This window comes from Vulpes lagopus, chromosome 8 (assembly GCF_018345385.1).
Source record: "Vulpes lagopus strain Blue_001 chromosome 8, ASM1834538v1, whole genome shotgun sequence".
NCBI lineage: Eukaryota > Metazoa > Chordata > Mammalia > Carnivora > Canidae > Vulpes > Vulpes lagopus.
The window spans coordinates 124,572,600-124,593,147 of NC_054831.1; the positions used below are offsets into that span (position 1 = coordinate 124,572,600).

The 20,548-nt window shown below is 58.0% G+C and overlaps 1 protein-coding gene across 1 annotated transcript in view; it reads left to right on the plus strand.

The window, feature by feature from the left end:
* The window catches only part of MYOM3 (myomesin 3), a 48,533-nt gene continuing 27,985 nt past the window's right edge, over window positions 1–20,548 (plus strand). Inside the window, exons 1-14 of the mRNA XM_041767411.1 lie at window positions 1–146; window positions 3,211–3,389; window positions 4,001–4,081; window positions 4,647–4,806; window positions 5,587–5,744; window positions 9,822–9,917; window positions 12,038–12,126; window positions 14,096–14,140; window positions 14,579–14,719; window positions 15,890–16,051; window positions 16,906–17,047; window positions 18,158–18,357; window positions 19,082–19,135; window positions 19,507–19,634. Of these exons, the coding sequence (XP_041623345.1) occupies window positions 3,229–3,389; window positions 4,001–4,081; window positions 4,647–4,806; window positions 5,587–5,744; window positions 9,822–9,917; window positions 12,038–12,126; window positions 14,096–14,140; window positions 14,579–14,719; window positions 15,890–16,051; window positions 16,906–17,047; window positions 18,158–18,357; window positions 19,082–19,135; window positions 19,507–19,634 (1,617 nt within the window). The 5' untranslated portion in view covers window positions 1–146; window positions 3,211–3,228. The remainder of the gene's footprint in view (window positions 147–3,210; window positions 3,390–4,000; window positions 4,082–4,646; window positions 4,807–5,586; window positions 5,745–9,821; window positions 9,918–12,037; window positions 12,127–14,095; window positions 14,141–14,578; window positions 14,720–15,889; window positions 16,052–16,905; window positions 17,048–18,157; window positions 18,358–19,081; window positions 19,136–19,506; window positions 19,635–20,548) is intronic.

Below are 20,548 nucleotides of genomic sequence, written 5' to 3' on the forward strand. Positions count from 1 at the left end.
GCGCTGCTATATTTAAGGCCCATGCAAGCTCCAGGATCACATTCTTCTCCCAGTCCCTGCTGAGCCCAGGGCAAGAAGAAACCAAGGTCCCTCTCATCCTCTGGAATCTTCTCCCCAGAGACGCCTAAGTGGGCACAGCTGCTTCTGTGAGTGACTTCCAGGGATCCGGGGTCGGGAGGGACACCTTCAAAAAGGGAGACCCTCAGCTTTCCATTAGGGAGTGGGGTGTGTGTGTGTGTGTGTTGGGCAAGGAGCCTGGGGGATTTGGGAAGAGAAAGTACACACGTGCCCAGGTAGCACCCCGAGTGAGAATGGGAGGGGATTCTGTGCCCCGCGGCCCCTGTCGCTGCTGGGCGCCCCGGTCCTCTGCGCTGAGCCCTCTGTGCTGGGAGAGGCGTCGGGGATGCTGGCGCAGTAGAAGGGCCCGGGGTGAGCTGGCAGGGCCGGCAGGGCTAAAGCAAAGCCGGCGGAGGCCTGCTTGGCCACCGGGCAGGCAGGGAAAGGGAGTGAGCCCTCAAGGCCCGAATCCCAGGGCCAGGAGGGCACTCGGCCAGCCTGGGCTCGCTGGCAGGAAACCGAGGCCCGGAGAGGGAAGGGGCTGCCTCGGCTGCTCAGCGGCGGGGTCAGAAGCTGGGGGCGCTCGGAGGACCCAGCTTCCTGCCGTCAGGCTCTGCGGGTCACTCGGCCTCTGGCCTTCTCTTTCCCTCCTGAGGAAGGGGAGAGGCCTCCTTGCCCCCCCCTCGTGCCCGGGGGTTGCCTGTCAGAAGGCCTGGTGGGAAAGCGGAGCGGGGCTCAGGAGCAAAGGGGAGGCCCTGCTGCAGGACCCGTGGCCCAGGCCTCGTACCCCCAGGAGAGGGGAGCCGGCAGGTCCCCCCACCGGCCCACCCCCGCCGACCCCTCCCCGGCAGGCCCACATGGCGCTGCCCTCCTGTTGCGCCTTAATCCCGAGCCTCAGTCAGTGCTTTAAAAAGAATTGATGGCTCATCTGCTAAAGCGAGGGGTCTGGTTGCGGGAGGCCCAGGAGGTCAGGGTTGGGTGCCAGTCACCCCCCCCACCCCCCCACCGCCATGGTGCTAATCAGGAACAGAGCATCCGGGGAAGGGAGCCAGCAGCTGACGCCAGGGAACGTTCCTCAGCTGCTGGGGCCAGGGCCACGGTGTCCTGGGAGAGCTGGGGGAAGGGGGCCTCCCCACCCAGGGTGGTACCCACAGTGCTCCTCTGGGGCTGTGAGGAAGGAGGCACACAAGGAGCATGGGCCAGTCGTTCTCCGGGTGCAAGCAGACCCTATCCCTCAGGAGAGGCCTGACGCCCAAGGAGTGACTGTCCTGTTACGTTCAGCTCACGTCATCCACAGGAGGCCAAGGAAGTTTTGGTGCAGCCTTTGTTCCTGGCTAACAATCTGCAGGAATCCAGACACTGAAAGGGAACAACCTTTTAGGAACAAGAAGGAGTAAAAGCCCACTAAGATTGTCCCTCAGCAGCCTGTGCCCCCTGACACCCTACAACAGGTCCATCAGGCCAGGGTGCTCAGATGAGGCCAGCGGGCCCATCTCCCATGTTATGGACTCAGAGAAGTGATCCTTCGGTGCCATGTTCACACCCAGGTCAGAACACGACACACACATTCCAGCTCGGCGGGGAAGACCTCAGGGAGGCTGGGGTCAGGGACGACTTCGGGTCAAGGCCCAGCAAGGCCCCAGGTCTGCCCAGCAGAACTGGCCCCTGGAGGAGGTGTGGAAGCCACCCCAGGGATTCTGCGGAGCATCCCTGAGCCTCAGCATCAGAGGGGCCCTCAGAGACCCAGTGGTGACACCAAGGCCCAGATCTGGGAAAGAACTCTGTGTAAGAACCCAAAGCTAGCCAGCTGATGGGCCTCACACTCTCCCTGCCCACCTCTCCGTATCTGTGGATTTACTCCCTGGTCCCTGAGGCTCCTCCGCACCCACGTGATCCAGCCCTTACTGGGCACCACCTGTGGCCCAGACCTGAACCTCGAGAATACAAAGGGGATCCCTTAGTTGTGATCCCTTTATGAGAAGAAAGGCCATGTGGCCCACAGAGTCCCCAGCCATAGCCGCGGCCTGGCCCTCAGTAGGCATGTGACATAGATGTCAAGAGAGCTCAGGGGATCCCTGGGTGGCGCAGTGGTTTGGCGCCTGCCTTTGGCCCAGGGCGCGATCCTGGAGACCCGGGATCGAATCCCACATCAGGCTCCCGGTGCATGGAGCCTGCTTCTCCCTCTGCCTGTGTCTCTGCCTCTCTCTCTCTCTCTTTGTCTGTGCGACTATCATAAATAAATAAAAATTAAAAAAAAAAAAAAAGAGAGCTCGGAGTTGGGTACCAGTCATGGTCCCACCACCAACCAGCTGACCTTGCGCTAGCACTTTCCTTCCTCATCAGCAAAATAGGCTGATGATGGGTCTGGCACATAGTGAGCACTCACTGTTGTTCCTTTTAATTCACTTACAATCTTGGAAAAGAGCGAAGATGTACACATATGAAATAATCGAATGGGAGGAGGTTTTTTTTCCAAATCAGAGCTGAACTGTGGCGTGGGGACAGAAAAGCATAAAAAGGATTAAAGGAAGGAAAATTCTAGGTGGCTGGTTGGTTTTGGCAGTGTTACTTAGAAAAACAATGCTAGTGTCTAGCCCTTACATGGCACTTGCTATGCTCCAAGCACTCTTCTAACCTCGACAACCAGCCCGGAAAGTCAGCCTGGGCTGTGAAGCCTGGGTGGTGCTCAGCAGGCCAGGAGGAGACAAAGATCTTTCCAACGTGGCCATCAGGGCAGGCAAAGGCGCAGAGGTAGGGCTGGGTGGGCACATGCAGGAGTGAGGACCCCTGCCCATCCCGAGTCACAGAGCCGCCCTCGGACATCACGGGGTGGGATGGCTCGTCATCTGAGAAGTGGAGGCCCAGAGAAGGGACGGCGTGGCCCAGGTCACGGGCAAGGTGAGGGCAGAGCTGTTGCTCCCGTGCGGGGCGGCCCTCACTCAGCGGCAGAGGGCGGCGCGTGGTGCCTTAGCCCACGAGTGCGCAGCCGGCCTCTGTCCCCTCGGCCCGGTCCCTGCCCCTCCCCGGCCTCCACGCCTCTGTCTCGCCCCTGGAGAGAGAACCCCCGACCCCACAAGCCTCCCGGGGATGCCCAGAGGACCACGCGGGGAAGGGATGGGCCTGGTGGAGTGACCATGCTCCTTGGCTTGGCAGGTTGTCGCTCTCGCAGCCATGACTCTGCCCCACAGCCCTGGAAATGTGGGGGAACCCCGGCCCCCCCAGGCCGTGGAGGTCCACCGGCTGGAACACCGGCAGGAGGAGGAGCACAAGGAAGAGCGGCAGCACAGCCTGCAGATGGGTTCCTCGGTGCGGAGGCGGACCTTCCGCAGCAGGTGGGACCATCAGGGACCCTACCCTGGCCCCTGCCCTGTCCCCAGGGGTCCCCAGTCTGAGCGGGGAGGCATAGCTTGCTTTGTGCATAAGACCAATCTGAGGTAAGAAGTACAACACTGTCCTTCGGAGACCCTTCTTTCTGGAGAAAACGGTGTGAAGTGGGAGGCACAGCCCTGCTTGGTGGAGGCCCCAGTCTGAGGGGGGAGGCACAGCCCTGCTTGGTGGAGGCCCCAGTCTGAGCGGGGAGGCACAGCCCTGCTTGGTGGAGGCCCCAGTCTGAGGGGGCAGGCACAGCCCTGCTTGGTGGAGGCCCCAGTCTGAGGGGGCAGGCACAGCCCTGCTTGGTGGAGGCCCCAGTCTGAGGGGGCAGGCACAGCCCTGCTTGGTGGAGGCCCCAGTCTGAGGGGGGAGGCACAGCCCTGCTTGGTGGAGACCCCAGTCTTGGGGGGAGGCACAGCCCTGCTTGGTGGAGACCCCAGTCTTGGGGGGAGGCACAGCCCTACCAGCTAATGTACTGAGACAGGCAGGTAGATCCTGCCTCAATCTCAGGGACACCTGGGACAGATCCCCTGGATCGGGCAGGAGCCATTAACTCCCTTTTCCCGGGCAGTGAGGAAGAGTATGAGTTCAGCGCCGCAGACTACGCCCTCGCAGCAGCCCTGGCTCTGACGGCCTCCTCAGAGAAATCTTGGTGAGTCAGGTGACCTTTCCAGAGAACACGGGGCCGAGGGAGGGCCACCCTGTCCAGTCCCTGCCTCTCCAGGCTCCCACTCTGGGCCCACAGAAGCTGCCCGAAGTTACACTTCTAGCGCCAGGGCCCAGCCCGCTCTCTGGATGGGTCCCCAGCAATAGTGAGGGACCACCCCTCATCCCGAGGGAGAGGGTGGGGGTCCGCACTCCAACCGGCCTTCACCGGACGCCGCGTCCTGGGTTGGAAGGCCTGGGTCCTGGTCCTGGCCGGCTTGAAGCAAGTCCCCGCCCTAGGTGATAGGGGGACTGTCCCCGTCCACTTGGCCATCGTGAAGACAAGAGGAACAAAGATCTGTGAAAGAGCTCAGGGAACTAGATCCATAGTATTTATTATGCACCGACTGTAAGCAGGGCCCATGCGGTATCTGGGAGGCCAGAGCGGATTAAAAGCTGCTCTTGTCCTCGAGAACCTTAAGGTGCAGCCGCCAATGCCAGTCGGGCAGGATGGGTGGCCTGGCTGGGCCCCCCACCAACCCTGGGCCCCGGCCTCGGGCCTCTGCCCCCAGGGAGTCCCAGCTGAGGCGCCAGACCTCGGCCGTGGAGCTGGAGGAGCGAGGGCAGAAGCGAGTGGGCTTCGGCAACGACTGGGAGAGGACGGAGATCGCCTTCCTGCGGACCCAGTGGGTGCTGCGCCAGAGACGGGACCGGAAGGCGCTGAGGTGGCGGGTGAGGGGGTCTGGGGACCCGCAACCCTCACGGGCCGCCCGCCCCACCTGCCCTCTTCCCAGGGAGCAGCTGGACATCGGGGAAGAGTCCAGGCCCTGGTCTTGGACTGGGTTTGAGCCCCGGCGTCCCCGCCCTCCAGCTGTGTGACCTCGGGCGAGCCCTTGCCCTTCCTGAGCCTCGGTTTTCTCATCTGTAAAACAGATGTGTGGGCGGTGTACGGACTCTGGGGGCCCAGGTGGGGGTCAAACCAGGTCGGGCTGGTAAAGAGGCCTTCCCAGTGCCCAGGCCACAGGAGAGCGTCAGGAAACACTATTCCTGACAAGCGTCAGGGATCTGAAGCCACCCTCCGTGCCGCCTCCCGAGGGCACACGAGCACAGCCAGCACTGACGTGGCCTTTCTCAGGGCCCGGGATTTTTCACGGACTAACTCATTTACTCCACACTCCAGCCCCACAGGAAGGTGGGGGGAGTATTATTCTCTTTTTTTGGGGGGGGAGTATTATTCTCATCCCCATTTTACAGATAAAGAAACTGAGGACTTGCCTATGGTCTCACAGGTAGGAGGTAGAAGAACCTGGCCTTGACCCCAGGCCAGCTATTCCACAGCCCGTGCCCTGCCCTCCACACCACCTTGCTTCTCAGCTGGCGGTGGGTGACTGGGGTGGCTCCAGCCCACGCGGGTCTGACTCCAGAGCCTGAGTGTCAGGGGGAGCGGTGACAGCAAAGACAGAGATGTGACCTCCTGGCTCACGGGAGTCACAGATCCCCTCCCGCCTCCAGATGGAGGAGAAGGTGCGCGAGGCCAAGGAGCTGAGGGAGCTGTGTTCCGGCCGGGGGCCCTGGTTCTGGATCCCACTGCGCTCCCACGCCGTCTGGGAGCACACCACAGTCCTGCTGACCTGCACCGTCCAGGCCTCGCCTCCGCCCCAGGTCACCTGGTAAGCCCCTGGGGCAGGAGACAAGGGGGCCTCAGGCTCTGAGCCTCCAGCCGCAAACGAGCAAGGAGTGCAAGCTCTTCACAGCCCAGCACCTCCCTTCTGGGAGCCCACCTCCTCCCCCAGAAGTTCTTGCTGCCTAGAGAAGCTGCAAGCCCACGGACCCCGAGCTCTGCCCACGCCCCAGAGAGCAGCAGCTGCTGCGAGGCTCCGCGGAGTTATTCTTAGCCTCCTCTCGGCCAGCCTGGGGCCAGCCTGGGGCCAGCCTGGGGCCAGCCTGGGGCAGGAAGACGCGGCCGCAGGAGAGCCAGCACTTGTAAAAATATGATTCTGGTGGCCAGCTGCTCTGAGCTGGGCGTCCCCGGGGTTGGAGGATGACGGTGGGAGGCAGGGCAGGGGGCAGAGGAGCAGGAGGGGAGGCGAGGAGGGCAGGGCCCAGCCCCCAGCGAGGAGCTCAGACCTGGAGTGGGAGCCCTGTGTCCAACCCAGCTCTCTCTACTGTATCAGTGTGTGGCCCCAGCCACGCCTCAACCTCTCTGGTCCTGCTTCAGTTTTCCTGCTCTGTAAAATGGGTTGAAGGCCTCCTGCCCAGCCTGCCTGTGGTGAGGATTTAATGCCACGGCTACATGGAAGCCTCAGAACTCAAGAGGTGCTGGGAAAGTAGAAGAGTGCAACCATAGCAGAAGTCTAGGCCCTGCTGGCGGAGGGGGTGGAGGGGATGGGTGGGCAGGGGAGGCGGCAGGTGTCTCCCCTCGGGGTTTGCATGGCAGCCTCAGGACTCTCAGTCCCGCTAGAGGAAGGCTGAGCCTGTTCCCAGAGCTCCCTCTGGGTGTTAGGCCTGGGATCAGGCCTGCTGGGGGACAAGGAAAGGATTTCAACATGTAGTTACCGGCAGCATAATCTGCCCCAGGCCCAGACTCAGGTACTGAGGCATAGAAATGAACCAGACACAATCACCCCTCAAAGAACTCTCAGCCCAGAAGAGAAATGGCAACATTCATGGGTGCGATTTGAAATAAAAGAGTAAAGATGAAGACAGTGAAGTGGCTGCCTCTGGAGGATCCAGGAAGGCTTCTCAGAGGAGGCAGCACATAACCCAGATCTTGAGGGTACATAGACGATGGTCTAGTAGGAGAGAGAGGATAAGCGTACAAATGACCAAGATCACAAAGAAAAAAGCAATATCTTATACTTGCACCCACTTTTACTGACTCACCACTTTCTTCTCATTTGAAGCCTGGGGCCACCCGTGGCTCAGAGAGGTAGTGTGACTTGTCTAAGGTCACACAGCCAGTTTGAGTCAGAATTCAGGCTCGGTCTCTTGCCTCCCAGCCTTGGTGTTTCTACCGGCCTAGAAAGTAGCAGAGGGGTAATCGCGATGGTTATTCTTTCCCGAAGCGCACGTAACGCTTCAGAAGTCAGAGACATAGAAAGCACTTAGGCCGGGAGCAATCAAGAAAGGCATAGAGGGAGCTGGCATCGGGCTGGTCATTGCCAGATGACATTCGTTCAAAACAGCGTGCCAGGAGCTGGAATTGGTGCTGGGCGCTGGATTTCTGTGGGGACCGAGGCAGTCCCTGCCTGCAAGCGGCTGGTCAGGTAGGAGGACTGCTCCTGCCAGCTGGACTGGGCTGGGGTGGGGGGTCAGTCCCTCAGCTGTCCGGCCTGGAGCCTGCCCTGCCCTGCCCTGGCACTGAGCAGCCCACGTCTAAGGCATTCCAGGGGAGCCTCCCAGGAGGGGGACTCGTATCCACCCTGCCAGCAACGTTGCCACAACAGGGAGCTGAGCCTCCAGTGGGAGCAACTCGGGTGGGCCCTGGTGCTCCTGGTTTTGGGGGGTCTGGTTTTCCATCATCTACCGCTTTGGGCAGGGCCACACCCTGTCCTGGGATTGGCCTCCAGGGCTCTGTCCAGGTCCCCGTAGACCCTCTGCCCCAGCTGAAGCTGGAGGAAGGGCCCGGCGCACCAGGCTTGTCAGACAAGTGCATTCATTAAGCAATTATTGGGCACTTCCTGAATGCACCGGACGAGTTAGGCAAGGCCCAGTGTGGCCACGTTTCCGCTGTAGAAGTGGGCACTGGCCGTGATTCTATCTGACGTCGAATCAATCCTCCAGGCCAAGCAGCCTTAAAAAGTAAAATCCAATACCAAAATATGTGTAGAAAAAGCATTTAGATAAATAGTAAAAATCTCACTCTTTTCTGAGGGCCTCTCTGAGCCAGGCTCTGGGCTGCGCGCCTCACTGCTGTTGTCCGGCTTAATGCTCTTTTATGACTGGCTGCCACTAGGGTCACCTGCACAGTCCGTGCCTTCGAGGGGCTGCCGGTGAGGCAGGAGACGGGGGCCCAGAGAGGGGCAAGATGAGCGCTGAGGTCTCTGGCAGTCTGGGCCTTCCCCAGAACTGCAGCTGCTGCTACTTTTCTGGAAAAGTTGGAAGCTGGCCAGGCTGAGGTGTCGGAATGTTCCTGATAGGTGGGGGTGGGATGACCTGACTTTGGCCCCAAGGCCTAGGAGAGGTGGAAAGATTGGCAACCGAGATTAGGTACCGCCCTGCCCTCCTCCAAGGAGATTTAGTAGGGCTCCTTTCAGAAGAGGGTGCAGCCTGGGGGTGGGATGTGGGTGTGGCACTGTTTGGTTGCCATGGACACAAACAGGGTGTGTGGGGAGCCCAGTCCCAGGAAAGCAATGCACCGAAGCTGGGGCGCCCTCTCTCGGTGGTGGCCTCCTCTTCAACCTCAAACACCACTGGGGCTGACTGTCCATGCAACAGCCCCTTGGACACAGAGACCCAGAGAGGGGGACTGACTTGCCCAAGGTCACAAAGCAAGGGGTGTCAAGAGTCCAGGCCTCTCAGCCTTCACAAACTTTCACTCTCCAGCCCTGACCCCTTAGGCCTCCCAACCCTATAGACAGAAGCAAAGCCACCTCACTGCCCAGTGCCCAGCAGGGAAAGCAGGACCTCACTCAGAAAACAAATGACGGTGTCGGGGTGCTGTGGGCTGGAGTCCACTGGGCCACCCTTGGGAATCACCTGGGAAGTTTAAGAAATACTGCTGCCCAGGCCCCACCTCCAGAAATTCTGATTCCAGAATGATCTGGGATGCAACCCCGGGCATGAAGATTTTCTTAATGGTTTAAATAAGATAGAAGTTTGTTTTTCTTGCACTGCGTGCCTGAGGTAGACAGGGTGGGGCAGCTATGGTGACTCCACTCACAGCTTCCTCAGGGACTCAGGCCTGCAACCATCTGGGCCATGCTCTTGCCATAGGATGGAGGGAAAGATGACATAAAGGGGGCAAAGGGTGATAATAGCAACCACATGGCACTTGTACTTACTCTCTGTTGACAAGTCTTAGTCATATGGCCACACCTAATAGAAAGAGAGGGTAGGAAATAGGTTACACATCCGGTGGCTCGGTGATGAATCCTATTCCTTTAGAATAAGAGGGAGAGCACCTGGGCTTAGGCAGTTAAGTGTCAGACTCTTGATCTCAACTCAGGTCTTAATCTCAGGGTCCTGGGGGAGAAAAAAAAGAGAGAGAGAGAGAATAAGAGGGAACGGCTATTGGAGACCAATGAAGAGCTTCTGATACAAATTCTCAAAGAAATTTGTTCTGTTCAGAGTCCGAGCATGTAGAGGGTGATGAAGGAGGAAGAATGGGGTCCCTTCCTTGGCAACCCCATCAGAGAGGAGGGAAAAGCTGCGTCCTGGCCCTGGGGCCAGGGGGTACCCCTGGTAGGAGGAGGGGCAGCTACCCCTAGTTACAGGCTCCCTCTTCTCTGCCCCCACCCCCCTGTAGGAGAATGAGCCTTTGAGCATCTACAGTGTTCAGGGCACCAGAGAAAAGCTTTACATATCTTACCCCAGTTGACTGCCACAGCAACCTTATAGGTCAATGCTCTTATTAAGCCCATTTCACAGATGAGCACAACTGAGGGTCAGAGCAGTGAAAGTGCTCACCTCGCCTCACGCAGGCAAGTAAACAGCACAAGGCTGAGGTTGGAATCCAGGTCTGAGAGCCTCCGGACCCTTCCCACTCAGAGCCGCACTGCCTGCCACAGACCACTGTGTCCCCACAGGTACAAAAATGACATACGAATCGATCCCCGCCTCTTTCCTGCCGGCAAGTACCGAATCACCAACAACTATGGGCTGCTGACGCTGGAGATTAGGAGGTGAGACTGTGGGCCCTAGAGAGACCCCCGACCCGGGGGCCCCAACACCGCCGAAGCCAGAGCAGGATTTCAAATCCTCCCTTGGAGCTGTTAACTGAGTTGGCCTCATCTTCAGAAGAATTTGAGGTGCTTGTTAAAATACTGATTCATGAGATGGGCCCTCCTCTTGCCTCCAGAGAGTCAGATGAAGCAGGTCTTCTTCTTTTTTTTTTTTTTTTTTTTTAAGATTTTATTTATTTATGGGAGAGAGAGAGAGAGAGGCAGAGGCACAGGCAGAGGGAGAAGCAGGCTCCATGCAGGGAGCCTGATGTGGGACTTGATCCTGGGACTCCAGGATCATGCCCTGGGCCGAAGGCAGGTGCTAAACCACTGAGCAACCCTGGGATCCCAGAGGAAGCAGGTCTTAATCTGGAGTGGGCCTGGAAATCGGTATTTAACAAACACTCCGGTGTCATCCCAATGCCTTGGAATGCACGAGGAGAAATTTGGAGTCAGAGGCCAGCTGGATGGACTGAATGCTGGGCTAGGGGTGCTGGGAGTGCTCCTTCCGGTGTGGGGAAGTACAGAAGGGGTGCGGGAGAGGACACACATATACACACATACGTACACACACGGGCATGAGTGCAAGGGGAGGCCATTGGAGGGGAAAGAGTTGGATGGGCCTCTCAGGAGATGGTGAGTCTTAAGTGTGGTTTTGAAGGGAAAAGCATCGGGGCGCCTGGGTAGTTCAGTCAGTTGAGCATCTGACTCTTGATATCTGCTCAGGTCTTGATCTCAGGGTTGTGACCTCGAGCCCTGTGTTGGGTGTGGAGCCTACTGAACTCCTATGGGTGCCAAGCCCTGTGTGAGGTGCTAGATGCATAGGATTGATGACGCCCACTGCCATTCTTGCAGGAAGCATTGTTCTGTCCATGGTGCAGGAGAGGAAACCCAGAGGAAATCCAAAAAGGATCAAGGGTGTTGCATGGCTTGTGCAGGGCAGGGCCTGGGTTTGAGGCACTTCTCCCTCCTGGGTTCTTTCCAGTACACCAATCCCTCCAACTCAACCAACTTGGGCTTCAGAGACATAATACGGACAGGATGTATATCGTACCCCCCAGAAGCAAAGTGGGGATAACATGGATATAAGTATCTGGCCATGCAATGCTGCCAAGGGAGGTGCCCGTGGGCTGAGCAGTCAGGGAAGTCATCCAGGGTCAGAGTTCCTGAAGAGGCAGGTGGGACTAGTCCTTGAAACAAGAGGGATTCCTACCCCGAGCAGCCAGGGTAAGAGTGAGGATGCCAAGGAGCCTCTAGGCTTGTCGATGGGGCCAGATGTGCCACATCCCACCAATGACTTTTTCACCGATGTGGCCCTGGAATGGAGCCAACCCAACTCTGGGAACAAGACAGCGTTAGCCTGACTCGTGATGAGACCCAGGGCTGAGATTGAGAACACCTGGGCATCTGGCCCAGTTCTGGCACAGGCATGCAGTAGTGCCCTGCTCCTGCTCCAGGATCCTGATTCGGAGGTGTTGACAGGCCAGGAGGCTATGCCTGTGAGACAGTTTGTCACCCTGAAGCTGGGTTGAATTTCGGGTGCTGTGTGACTCTGGGCAAGTCGCTTAACTTGTCTGATCCTACAGAGTCAGTAATCACAATCATATTTTCACAGTACATTCACCTGAGGTAGGTTAGGCTGGCGTCATGTCCCTCGTTCTTCAGGGAAGGACATTGAGGCACAGCTAAGGGCAGTGGCTAGCCCAGAGGCACACAGCTTTTCCGAGGTGGCATCTGAACTAAAGCCTGAAGTCTCCCCCCTCACCCCCGAAGCCTTCATATTAATGCCTGCCTCTCCCACCCACACGCAGGGACTTGAATTTCCCATGGAGCCCAGCAGTCCTGAGGGCACCTCTTCCTCTCTCTTTTTCGTTTTGTTTTTTTTTTAAGACTTTATTTATTCATGAGAGACACAAAGCGAGAGAGAGAGAGAGAGAGAGAGAGAGAGAGAGAGACAGAGGGAGAAGCAGGCTCCCCACAGGGAGCCTGATACAGGACTCAATCCCTGGACCCCAGGATCATACCTGAAGGCAGATGCTCAACCACTGAGCCACCCAGGTGTCCCCCCGTCTCCTTTTCAGATGCACCATTGAGGATGCAGCCACCTACACGGTGATGGTGAAGAATGCTTATGGCCAGGCCTCCTCCTTTGCCAAAGTCCTTGTCCGAAGTAAGTACTCACCCTCCAATTGGCCAGGCTGGCCCGCAGCAAACCCAAGATGAGCAGACGAGGGTGTGCATCTGCGCTCAGACTTGAGGGGCCCCTTGACGCAGGGGTATTTGCCCTGGGGTCGGGTGACCAGGGCAGCCATAGAGATTCACTTCCCTGGGGCCTTTGGAGCAAGTGACAGTCGCCTCCCTCAGACTGCTCAACCTCTACAACTATCTCCAAAGAGCATGCTCATCTTGTTGGGCTGGACTTGGGGTCCAGATGCAGCTCAGGGCACCCAGGAGGGTGGCCTGACCCTGCTAGCCCTGCCGAGGGTCCTCAAGGGGAAAGGCTGAGGCCTACCAACTCCCCTCTTGACCTCACTGCCCCATCTGGGTTCTGGTGCATATTTCCCAATGCTGCAATTCCCAACTGGTGTGATTCCCAATCCTGGAAGTTCCCCCAGGGGCATCTGAAACGACAGCATAAAGCAGGGGAGACACTCGGGAGTCAGGCAGACCCACGTCCACACGCTGGCTCTGCTGCTCACTGGCTGTGTGAGCCTCGGCCTCCTCCCTTCACTTCTCTGAGCCTCCTCATCTGTAGAGGGGGACTCCTCCCACCTCACTGAGGTCCTCGGGTGGATTAAATGAGATGGTGTAGGTAAAGCTGGGCGCGTAGTAGATTTTGGGAAGCCGTAAGGCTCTCTCCCACACCATGACCAGGGAGGAGCATAGCCAGGGGGCCTTACCTCTGGGCCCAGGAGAGTGCTACCTCGCCCTCAGGGCTCGTGGGAGAGAGGTGTGTGTGCAAATACACACACACACACACACACACACACACACACACACAGTCCCTGGTCAGAGGACAGGCTAGCGTCCAGCCCCCTCCCTGTGCCTCACCAGACCTTGTTAAACTGTCCTTCACAGTCCTCTCCACTCCTCTGCCCTGTTCCCCAAATAGCTCTTAGGTGGCAGCTGTCCCCTCTGCCAGTCCGGCTCTGGAATCTGAGCTGTCCTTATAGGCTGTGCCTAGAGTTAAGCACAAGGTCAAGCATCAGGGCCCCGCCTCCCTCTGTCACTTCTTCCAGACGCCCATCCCTCTCTCCATTAGGCCAACAACTCTGGATTCCCCTTGGCTTCTTGGCCCCCAGGACCTAGCCAGACTCCTCCTAAGAGCATCCACTCCCGATCATCACCATCCATGCCTGGCTCTTATCTCTATAGCAACTGATAGAAGGCCCTGGGTTGGGAGGCTGGAGCTCTGGGTTCTAATCCTGAGGCTTTCACTGACTTTGTATGACCCTGGGCAGCCACGCAGCCCTCTCCATGCCTCACTCAGGAAGGGCCTTACCAGGGACCAGTCACATCATGGCTTTAGGCTACCAGGGTACTAGCCGGGTGATTATGCCTCAGTTTCTTCATCTGTACAAGAGGATTATAATGGCACCAAAAGACAGGGTACTATGGAGATTATATGTGAGTTAATATGTGGCACGTGGTACGCCCCATGTGAACAAGAGCTGCTGTCCTCTGGTGGTCTCTGTCAACATCACCTGGGATTTCACCTTTAAGCCCCCAGGTGGTCATCTTAGCACTGCCCTACCCTTGCCAGCTGTCCTGGACCCCACCAGAAATCCCAATCTGACCAGACTTGGCCTCTATAAAGATTATGTGATCCTGGCAGTGGGTCTGAGCAGAGGATGGAGACCACTATTTACTGAGCACCAACTGTGTGCCAGCCTCCAGCTGAGAGGGCTTTGTTCATATGAACTTACTTATTCAGAACCCCACCACCACGAGCAAGGAGCCACTGTCCCCCATGTTACCAAGAAAGGAATAGAGGCCCAGAGGGGTGAAGGAACTTCCAGCAGCCAGAGGGGGACCCACCAATAGACCAGGACCCGAGCCCACAGCCAAGCCCATGCCTCTAATCTAGTAGGAATGTGAAGTCTGAACCTTCTCAAACCCCATCTGCCTTGGACTTTCAGCTTATGTGGGCAAGGATGCCGGCTTCGACTCGGAGATCTTTAAAAGTAAGGAGGCTCAGGGAGGGATGGCCTTCGGGAGGAGGGTGTCTGGGCTCCTTGTCATACCTTCCAGAGCCACCTTTAGAATATTAGCCATTCATTGCCCAAAAAGGCACGTCATCGTCTATGAGCTGCTCATACTTGCAGACTGGTGGGGGACCCCAGAGCTGTCCTTAGTGCCAAGCTGTCCAGGGGACAAAAATGAGTGAGAAAGGCAAAGCCAAACAGACAAATGGACATGACCTTTGGATAGATTGCTCTTTTGGCTCATCTGATCCCACCTAGATAAATCTCTGCCCCACCTCCACCACCCAAGACAGGGCCCCTCTTTCCTGGTTAAGACCACCTCGGGAGCTGTGAATCCTGACTCAGAGGAGGGGGGATGTCCCAGACCAGGCTGGGGGCCTCAGCAGACTGCTGCTCTAACTTCCGTTCCTATGCCAGGACTAATGGTTGGCCCCAACGTGGAATTCACATCGGTGCTGAAGCCAGTCTTTGCCCGAGAGAAGGAGCCCTTCACCCTGTCCTGCTTATTTTCAGAAGATGTGTTAGACGCTGAGCAGAACATCCAGTGGTGCCGAGATGGTGAGGCCCCCCTGTTGTGGTCCCCAGCCTTCAGAGGCAGAGATGGAAGCCAGAGAAGGACAGTGGACAAAGAAACTTGGCCATGCCCCCTCCCCAACCATAGGCTGAGTAAGGAGTCCTGAAGAAAGCAGGAGCTCAGCCAGGAGGATTGAGATCAGGTCACCCTACAAAAGGTCACCAAGCACGTGTGGGTGCTGGTCCCTGTGCTGAGTGCCAGGGCAGGGATAGGCAGATATGCATGAACTCAAGGGACTCTTCTTCTGAGAGGGGGAGGAAGCCAAGGCACAGTCGTAGCCACTGCCCATTGACAGCCAGGAAGGAGGAGGATGGCTGAACCTCCTTCCCCACCTGTGACCAGGCCTATAGCCAAAGGACAAGGAGTGCTACCACCTGCAAGCACCCTTAGGGAGACTGCACCTGCTGGGGGCAGAGGGCAGAAGAGCAGGGAAGCCATAGGAAGCCCTGAGAGACAGTTGCAAGAAGGCTGAGATGTCTTCCCAAACCTGGGGATCTTCCAGAAAAGAGGTCTGACAGGAGGGAGGGATGCAGAGCTGGATGCCCCCCACAATGTGGCCTCAGGGCAGGACCCACTCCCTGAGCCCCAGAGCTGCTTCACTGAGTCCCCATCCCTCTCACTAAGGTCACACTAGTGAGTCCCCGCTCTCCTCACTGACCCCCACTACCCTCAACGAGTTCTCTACCATCCCCACAGACACCCCAACTCCTTCAGCAAGCACCCACTCCCTTCACTGAGTTCACATTCCCCACCCACTGAGCCCCCAACACCCACAGTGAGCCCCCAGGCAGCACGCAGAGACACCCTGGCCCTCACCAAGGGGCCCATCTCTCTTGTTCGCACTTTCTCACAGCACCTCTGACTCCTCACTGAGCCACTGACCACTTCCCTAAGCTCTCATTCCTCCATTGAGCCACCAACCCCTTCCCTGGACCCAGCCCCCCTCCCCAAACTTTCTGCAGAGGAGAGTTCAGGGCCACATTGTCAGACCCCTGGAGGTCACTACGCTCTCCCCAACTCCCCAACTGAGCCTCAGGCTATAGCCACACCACCCACACCACACCCACACCAGCCATGCTTCTGCCTAAACCCCTAGACCATCTCAGGGTTCCCAGGTGAGGGCAGAGCTCACACAGGATCCCTCCCCTCCTCAGGGAGACTCCTGAGATCCTCAGGACGCCGGCAGATCCTCTACGCAGACCGCCAGGCATCTCTGAAGGTGTCCTGCGCCTACAAGGAGGATGAGGGGCTCTACACTGTCCAAGTGCCTTCGCCCTTTGGGCTCCGGGAGCAGAGCGCCTATGTGTTTGTGAGAGGTGAGAGGGGAATTGGAGAGTAAGAGTGTAGCTGGAGCCCACAAAGCAAATGGGCTCTGGAACCTTTGGCAAGTTCCCCCACCCTCTTGGAGCCTCGGTTTCCCTGTTATAAATAGGGGTGTTGAGTGAGAGTCTCTAAGAATCCCTGTGGCATCCTATGACCCTCCAATAGAACACAGCTTGAGTCTCAGACTTAGTGGGAGCTGTGGAGGGAGGGCTGAGCATGGGCTGGGATGATTCTAGTCCCTGGTGAGTTCTGCCTTTTGGTCTTTGGGTTTTTTGGAGGTTTTTTTTAAAGATTTTATTTATTTATTCATGAGAGACACAGAGAGAGAGAGAGAGAGAGAGAGAGAGAGAGAGGCAGAGACACAGGCAGAGGGAGAAGCAGGCTCCATGCAGGGAGCCCGACGTGGGACTTGAGCCCGGGTCTCCAGGATCACACCCTGGGCTGAAGGCGACGCTAAACCGCTGCGCCACGGGGGCTGCCCTGACTTTTGGTCTTTGAACTGATCTGGGTTCAAATCCTAGCTTTGCCACTTCGCTAGCTGGTGACCTTGAGCAACTCAGTTTTCCCCATCCACTAAAGGAAGGGATGGTACAGGGCTCAGAGATTATTCAGGGGCGTGGAGTAGAATGGGCCCTTAATAACTGGTACTCCCACAGCCCCCCAGATGCTGTTGTTAAAAGGAAGAGGCTGTTGTTCAGGTCCCGGTCTTCAAGATCACAACTGAGCCCTGGAAGGTTCTCTCAAAGTGGTTGTTAGGAAGGAGTGGGAGGGGCCAGTTGCCAAATAGACACCAACTGGAAGAACCTTCCCCTTCTCCCTCCCCAACACCCCACACCACGGGTTTCAGATGCAGCAGCTGAGAAGCCAGGGGCCCCAGGCTCCCCTCTGAATGTCCGATGCCTGAATGTGAACAGAGACTGCCTCATCCTGACCTGGACCCCGCCCAGCGACACGCGGGGCAACCCCATCACCGGCTACTCCATCGAGCTGTGAGTCAGCCTCTTGAGTGGTAGAGTTTCCGGGGGACACTATTGCCTGGTTGTGAGAACAAGAGTGGGGGAGCACAAGAAAGAGGGAGCCCCCTGCCTAGCCTCGGAACAGGAGGTAGGCCAGGTTATAGAACTTAGGGGCAAGAGAAAGGTATCCATTCCTCCAAATATGTCACAGCGATCCCTGGAATTCCACCGCTGGAGTCGGCCTTCCAGGCCCCGGGAGGGCCAAACATCAGCCGAGCACGGGTGGATATGTTGCCTACTTTTCACCCTGAGTGACAGGGACGGACAGCACTGACCCAGAGGGAAGGAGCACGCTAGGAAGGGGAGGGCCCAGGACACCCCACCTCCTCCACGAGCTGCCAGCCCTGAGGCCCTAGCCTGAGGTGACACCTAATCCTGCCACTGATGGGGCTCACAGACCAGGTACTGGAGCTGCGTGCCTAATCTCACCGAATCCTGGCAGCTCCCATCCAAGGCAGTAGGGGACTCTTTAGTGCCCCCATTCTACAGATGGGGGAACTGAGGTACATGGGGTGATGACTTCGCCCGAAGTCACCTTGCTCATCAGTGGTAGAGCCAGGATTAGGCCCCATGTGCCCCTGGCCCGTCCAGCTGGCAGCGTGTGCTGGCGTACCGCCTGAGGACGGTGGCACCCAGATGGCAGAGAGCCCAAGCTCTGGGGGTCAGTCCGGAATGCACGCCAACTTAGGGAGTGGACGGCCCTTGGGTGACATTCACGAGCCATGGGACTCACGGCTCATCTCACTCCCGGAGCCCAGACTGGATCCCCCATTTGTAGAGTGAAGCTAATGAGACCTAACACTGAGGGCTGCTGGCATCAAGTGATCTGGGCGGCTGCGAGGGGGCGAGGGTGCAGTGCGGCTCCAGGCCCACGGAGAAGCTGCAGGAAGGCGCTAGCTATTTTGATTAGCACCACCAGCAAGGTGAAAAGGCCTCCTGGAGGCTGGAGGCTGGGGCCAGGCGCCTGAATGGAGAACAGGACTCTGCTTGGCAGCCTGGGGTGGAGGAACAGCCTTGGGAGGGGCTCAGACCCCCATATGGGAGTCAGGGGCAGGGGCTGAAGCCGGGGCCTCTCTCCCGCAGGTGCCAGGGCGAGTCTGGGCAGTGGGTGCCCTGCCACAAGGCCCCCAGCGGGACCTGTCGGTGCCCTATCCAAGGCCTCATCGAAGGCCAGAGCTACCGGTTCCGGGTCCGAGCCGTCAGCACAGCAGGCAGCAGCCTCCCCTCCAAAGCTTCTGAACTGGTTGTCATGGGCGACCACGAGGAAGCCCAGAGAAAGATAGGTGGGTACAGAGGCCCCGAGGGACATCCTAGAGCATCAGTGCAGAACACAGGTGGCACGGTCCCCATTCCAAGCCCTATTCAAAGGGGGAGTGGGGGAGACACAGCACAGCCCTCGGGAACTGGTAGTCTGATGGGGGAGACACAGTCTTGGGAACCCCTAGGCTGTTGGAGGAAGCACAGTGCTGTCCTTAGGAACCCTTAGCCCGAGGGGGAAGGTACTAGCCTGATGGAAGGAACACAGATCTGTCCACAGGAGATGCTAATCTGAGGGAGGACCACAGCACCTTCTTCAGATGCCCTCAATCTAAAGGAGGAAAGCAGCCCTGCCTCAGGAGCCCCGAGCCTGGGGGGCATGGAGGGTGGGGTGGGGGTGGGGGCATCACCCTTTCGGCCTTGAGGGACCAGCCTGACTTGGGTTGGCCTCCCAGCTCCACCTTGCCTTAGGTATCCGACCCTGGACACAGACATCACTTCTCCTCTGTCCCCATTTGTCCCAAGAAGACAGCATCTCTCAGAGTCTAGAACAGCCATGTTCCCCTTTGGACCCCTGCGAATACGGAGGCTCAGAGAGCGTGTCCGAGGTCACACAGGAGGGGCCCAAAGGCCAGGACTGGGAGCAGGGTGAGGGATCAGCCCCCAGAGTGGGCAGGTCCTGCCCTGACCCCTCCTGACCCAGCCTGCACCCCCTACTTCTCCCCCAACACGCTCCATTCTCCACCCTAGAGATCCCCTTTGATCTGGGAAACAAGATCACGGTCAGCACAGATGAGTTTGAAGGTACGTGTGAACCTCCTGACACTTTGCCTCAACATTCCAGCCTCTTTTATGGTTCTGGAAACTCTGGGACACACACGGGCAAAGAGGCAGAAAGTGTCCGTGTCCAGGGTGTGGGGAGGGAAGGGTGGGTGAGGTCCATTTGGAGGAGGCCAGGCCTCCCATCTTGCTGTGCTCCTCGTGGAGGAGGTAGCATGTTGGGGGAAGTCCTGGGGAGGACATCGGGACACCTAGCTTCTGGCCCTGGCTCTGCCTGGCCTTGCTGGGTGACCTAGAGCAAATTGATGTCCCTCTCTGGGCCCATTTCTTCTTCTATGAAATGAGGGGTCTCTGAGGGCCCACTCATCTCTGCTCCTCGATGACTCTGATTCCAGACTTTGTGACCATCCCCTCGCCCCCCACCAACGTCCACGCCAGTGAGATCCGCGATGCCTACGTGGTTCTGAGCTGGGAGGAGCCAAGGCCTCGGGGCAAAGCCCCCCTGACATACTCCCTGGAGAAGGTACCGAGATACCAAGGGCCCCAGCCTCAGATTAGGCTGAAAAGCAGACATGCTGTCACACAGGAGGTGTGGGGAGCACAGAGGCAGGGTCCCCAGGGGGAGGCCTTCAGAGACTAGAAGAGAACCCGTGCCTGGAAGGGCTGAGAATAGCCTTCCACAGGGGCAGACCTTTCGAGGTGACCTCAGCCCTGTGAGGCCAGTGACTGGCAGCAGCTCCTGGGGCTGTTCATGGAAATACACGGGAATTAAGACACAGGCAAGAGTGACAACAATACGATCCACCATTTCCTGGGTACCTCCCCGCCCCCGAGTCTGGCTGGCATGGGATCACGCATTGGGCCCAGCACCTCTTCTTGGCCAGGGCCACGTTGGGAGGGTACCCACGAGCCAGGGTCATGAGCAACCTGGGGGATGGGGGTGGCGGGTAGCCCTGGAGGCAGTTCCCCGACGGAGGGGGGGCAGGTGTCTGGGGCTGCGGGCAGCTCACACAGAGCGGATTTCACAGCAGAGAGGAGGCAGCTGGCACAGTGAAAAACAGCGTGGTGTTAAGATCAACTCAAATCCTGACTTCTGCTGTGTGAGCCAGTTTCCTGAGCTCCCTGAGCCTCAGTTTCCTCTGGCATCAAATGGAGGCTGAATATAAGACGCAGCACACAGCCAGGCCAGCAGCCCTGAACCCGTAAACTCCTCTGGGTGACACGTTCTTGACTCCGACCCCTGTAAAGGAAGAGGCCAGGTTTACCGTCTCATTACTCGCTGCACCCAGCACAGGGCCTGGCACATAGTAGGTGGACATACAGGGTTAGCGAAAGTTCCAGGGAGGAGTCTCTGCCTCCAGTTGTTCAAACGGGCCTCTCTATGCCCATTCTTGGGTGGCCCTATTTTTCCCACATAGGAAAGCTGTAGATAGTTAA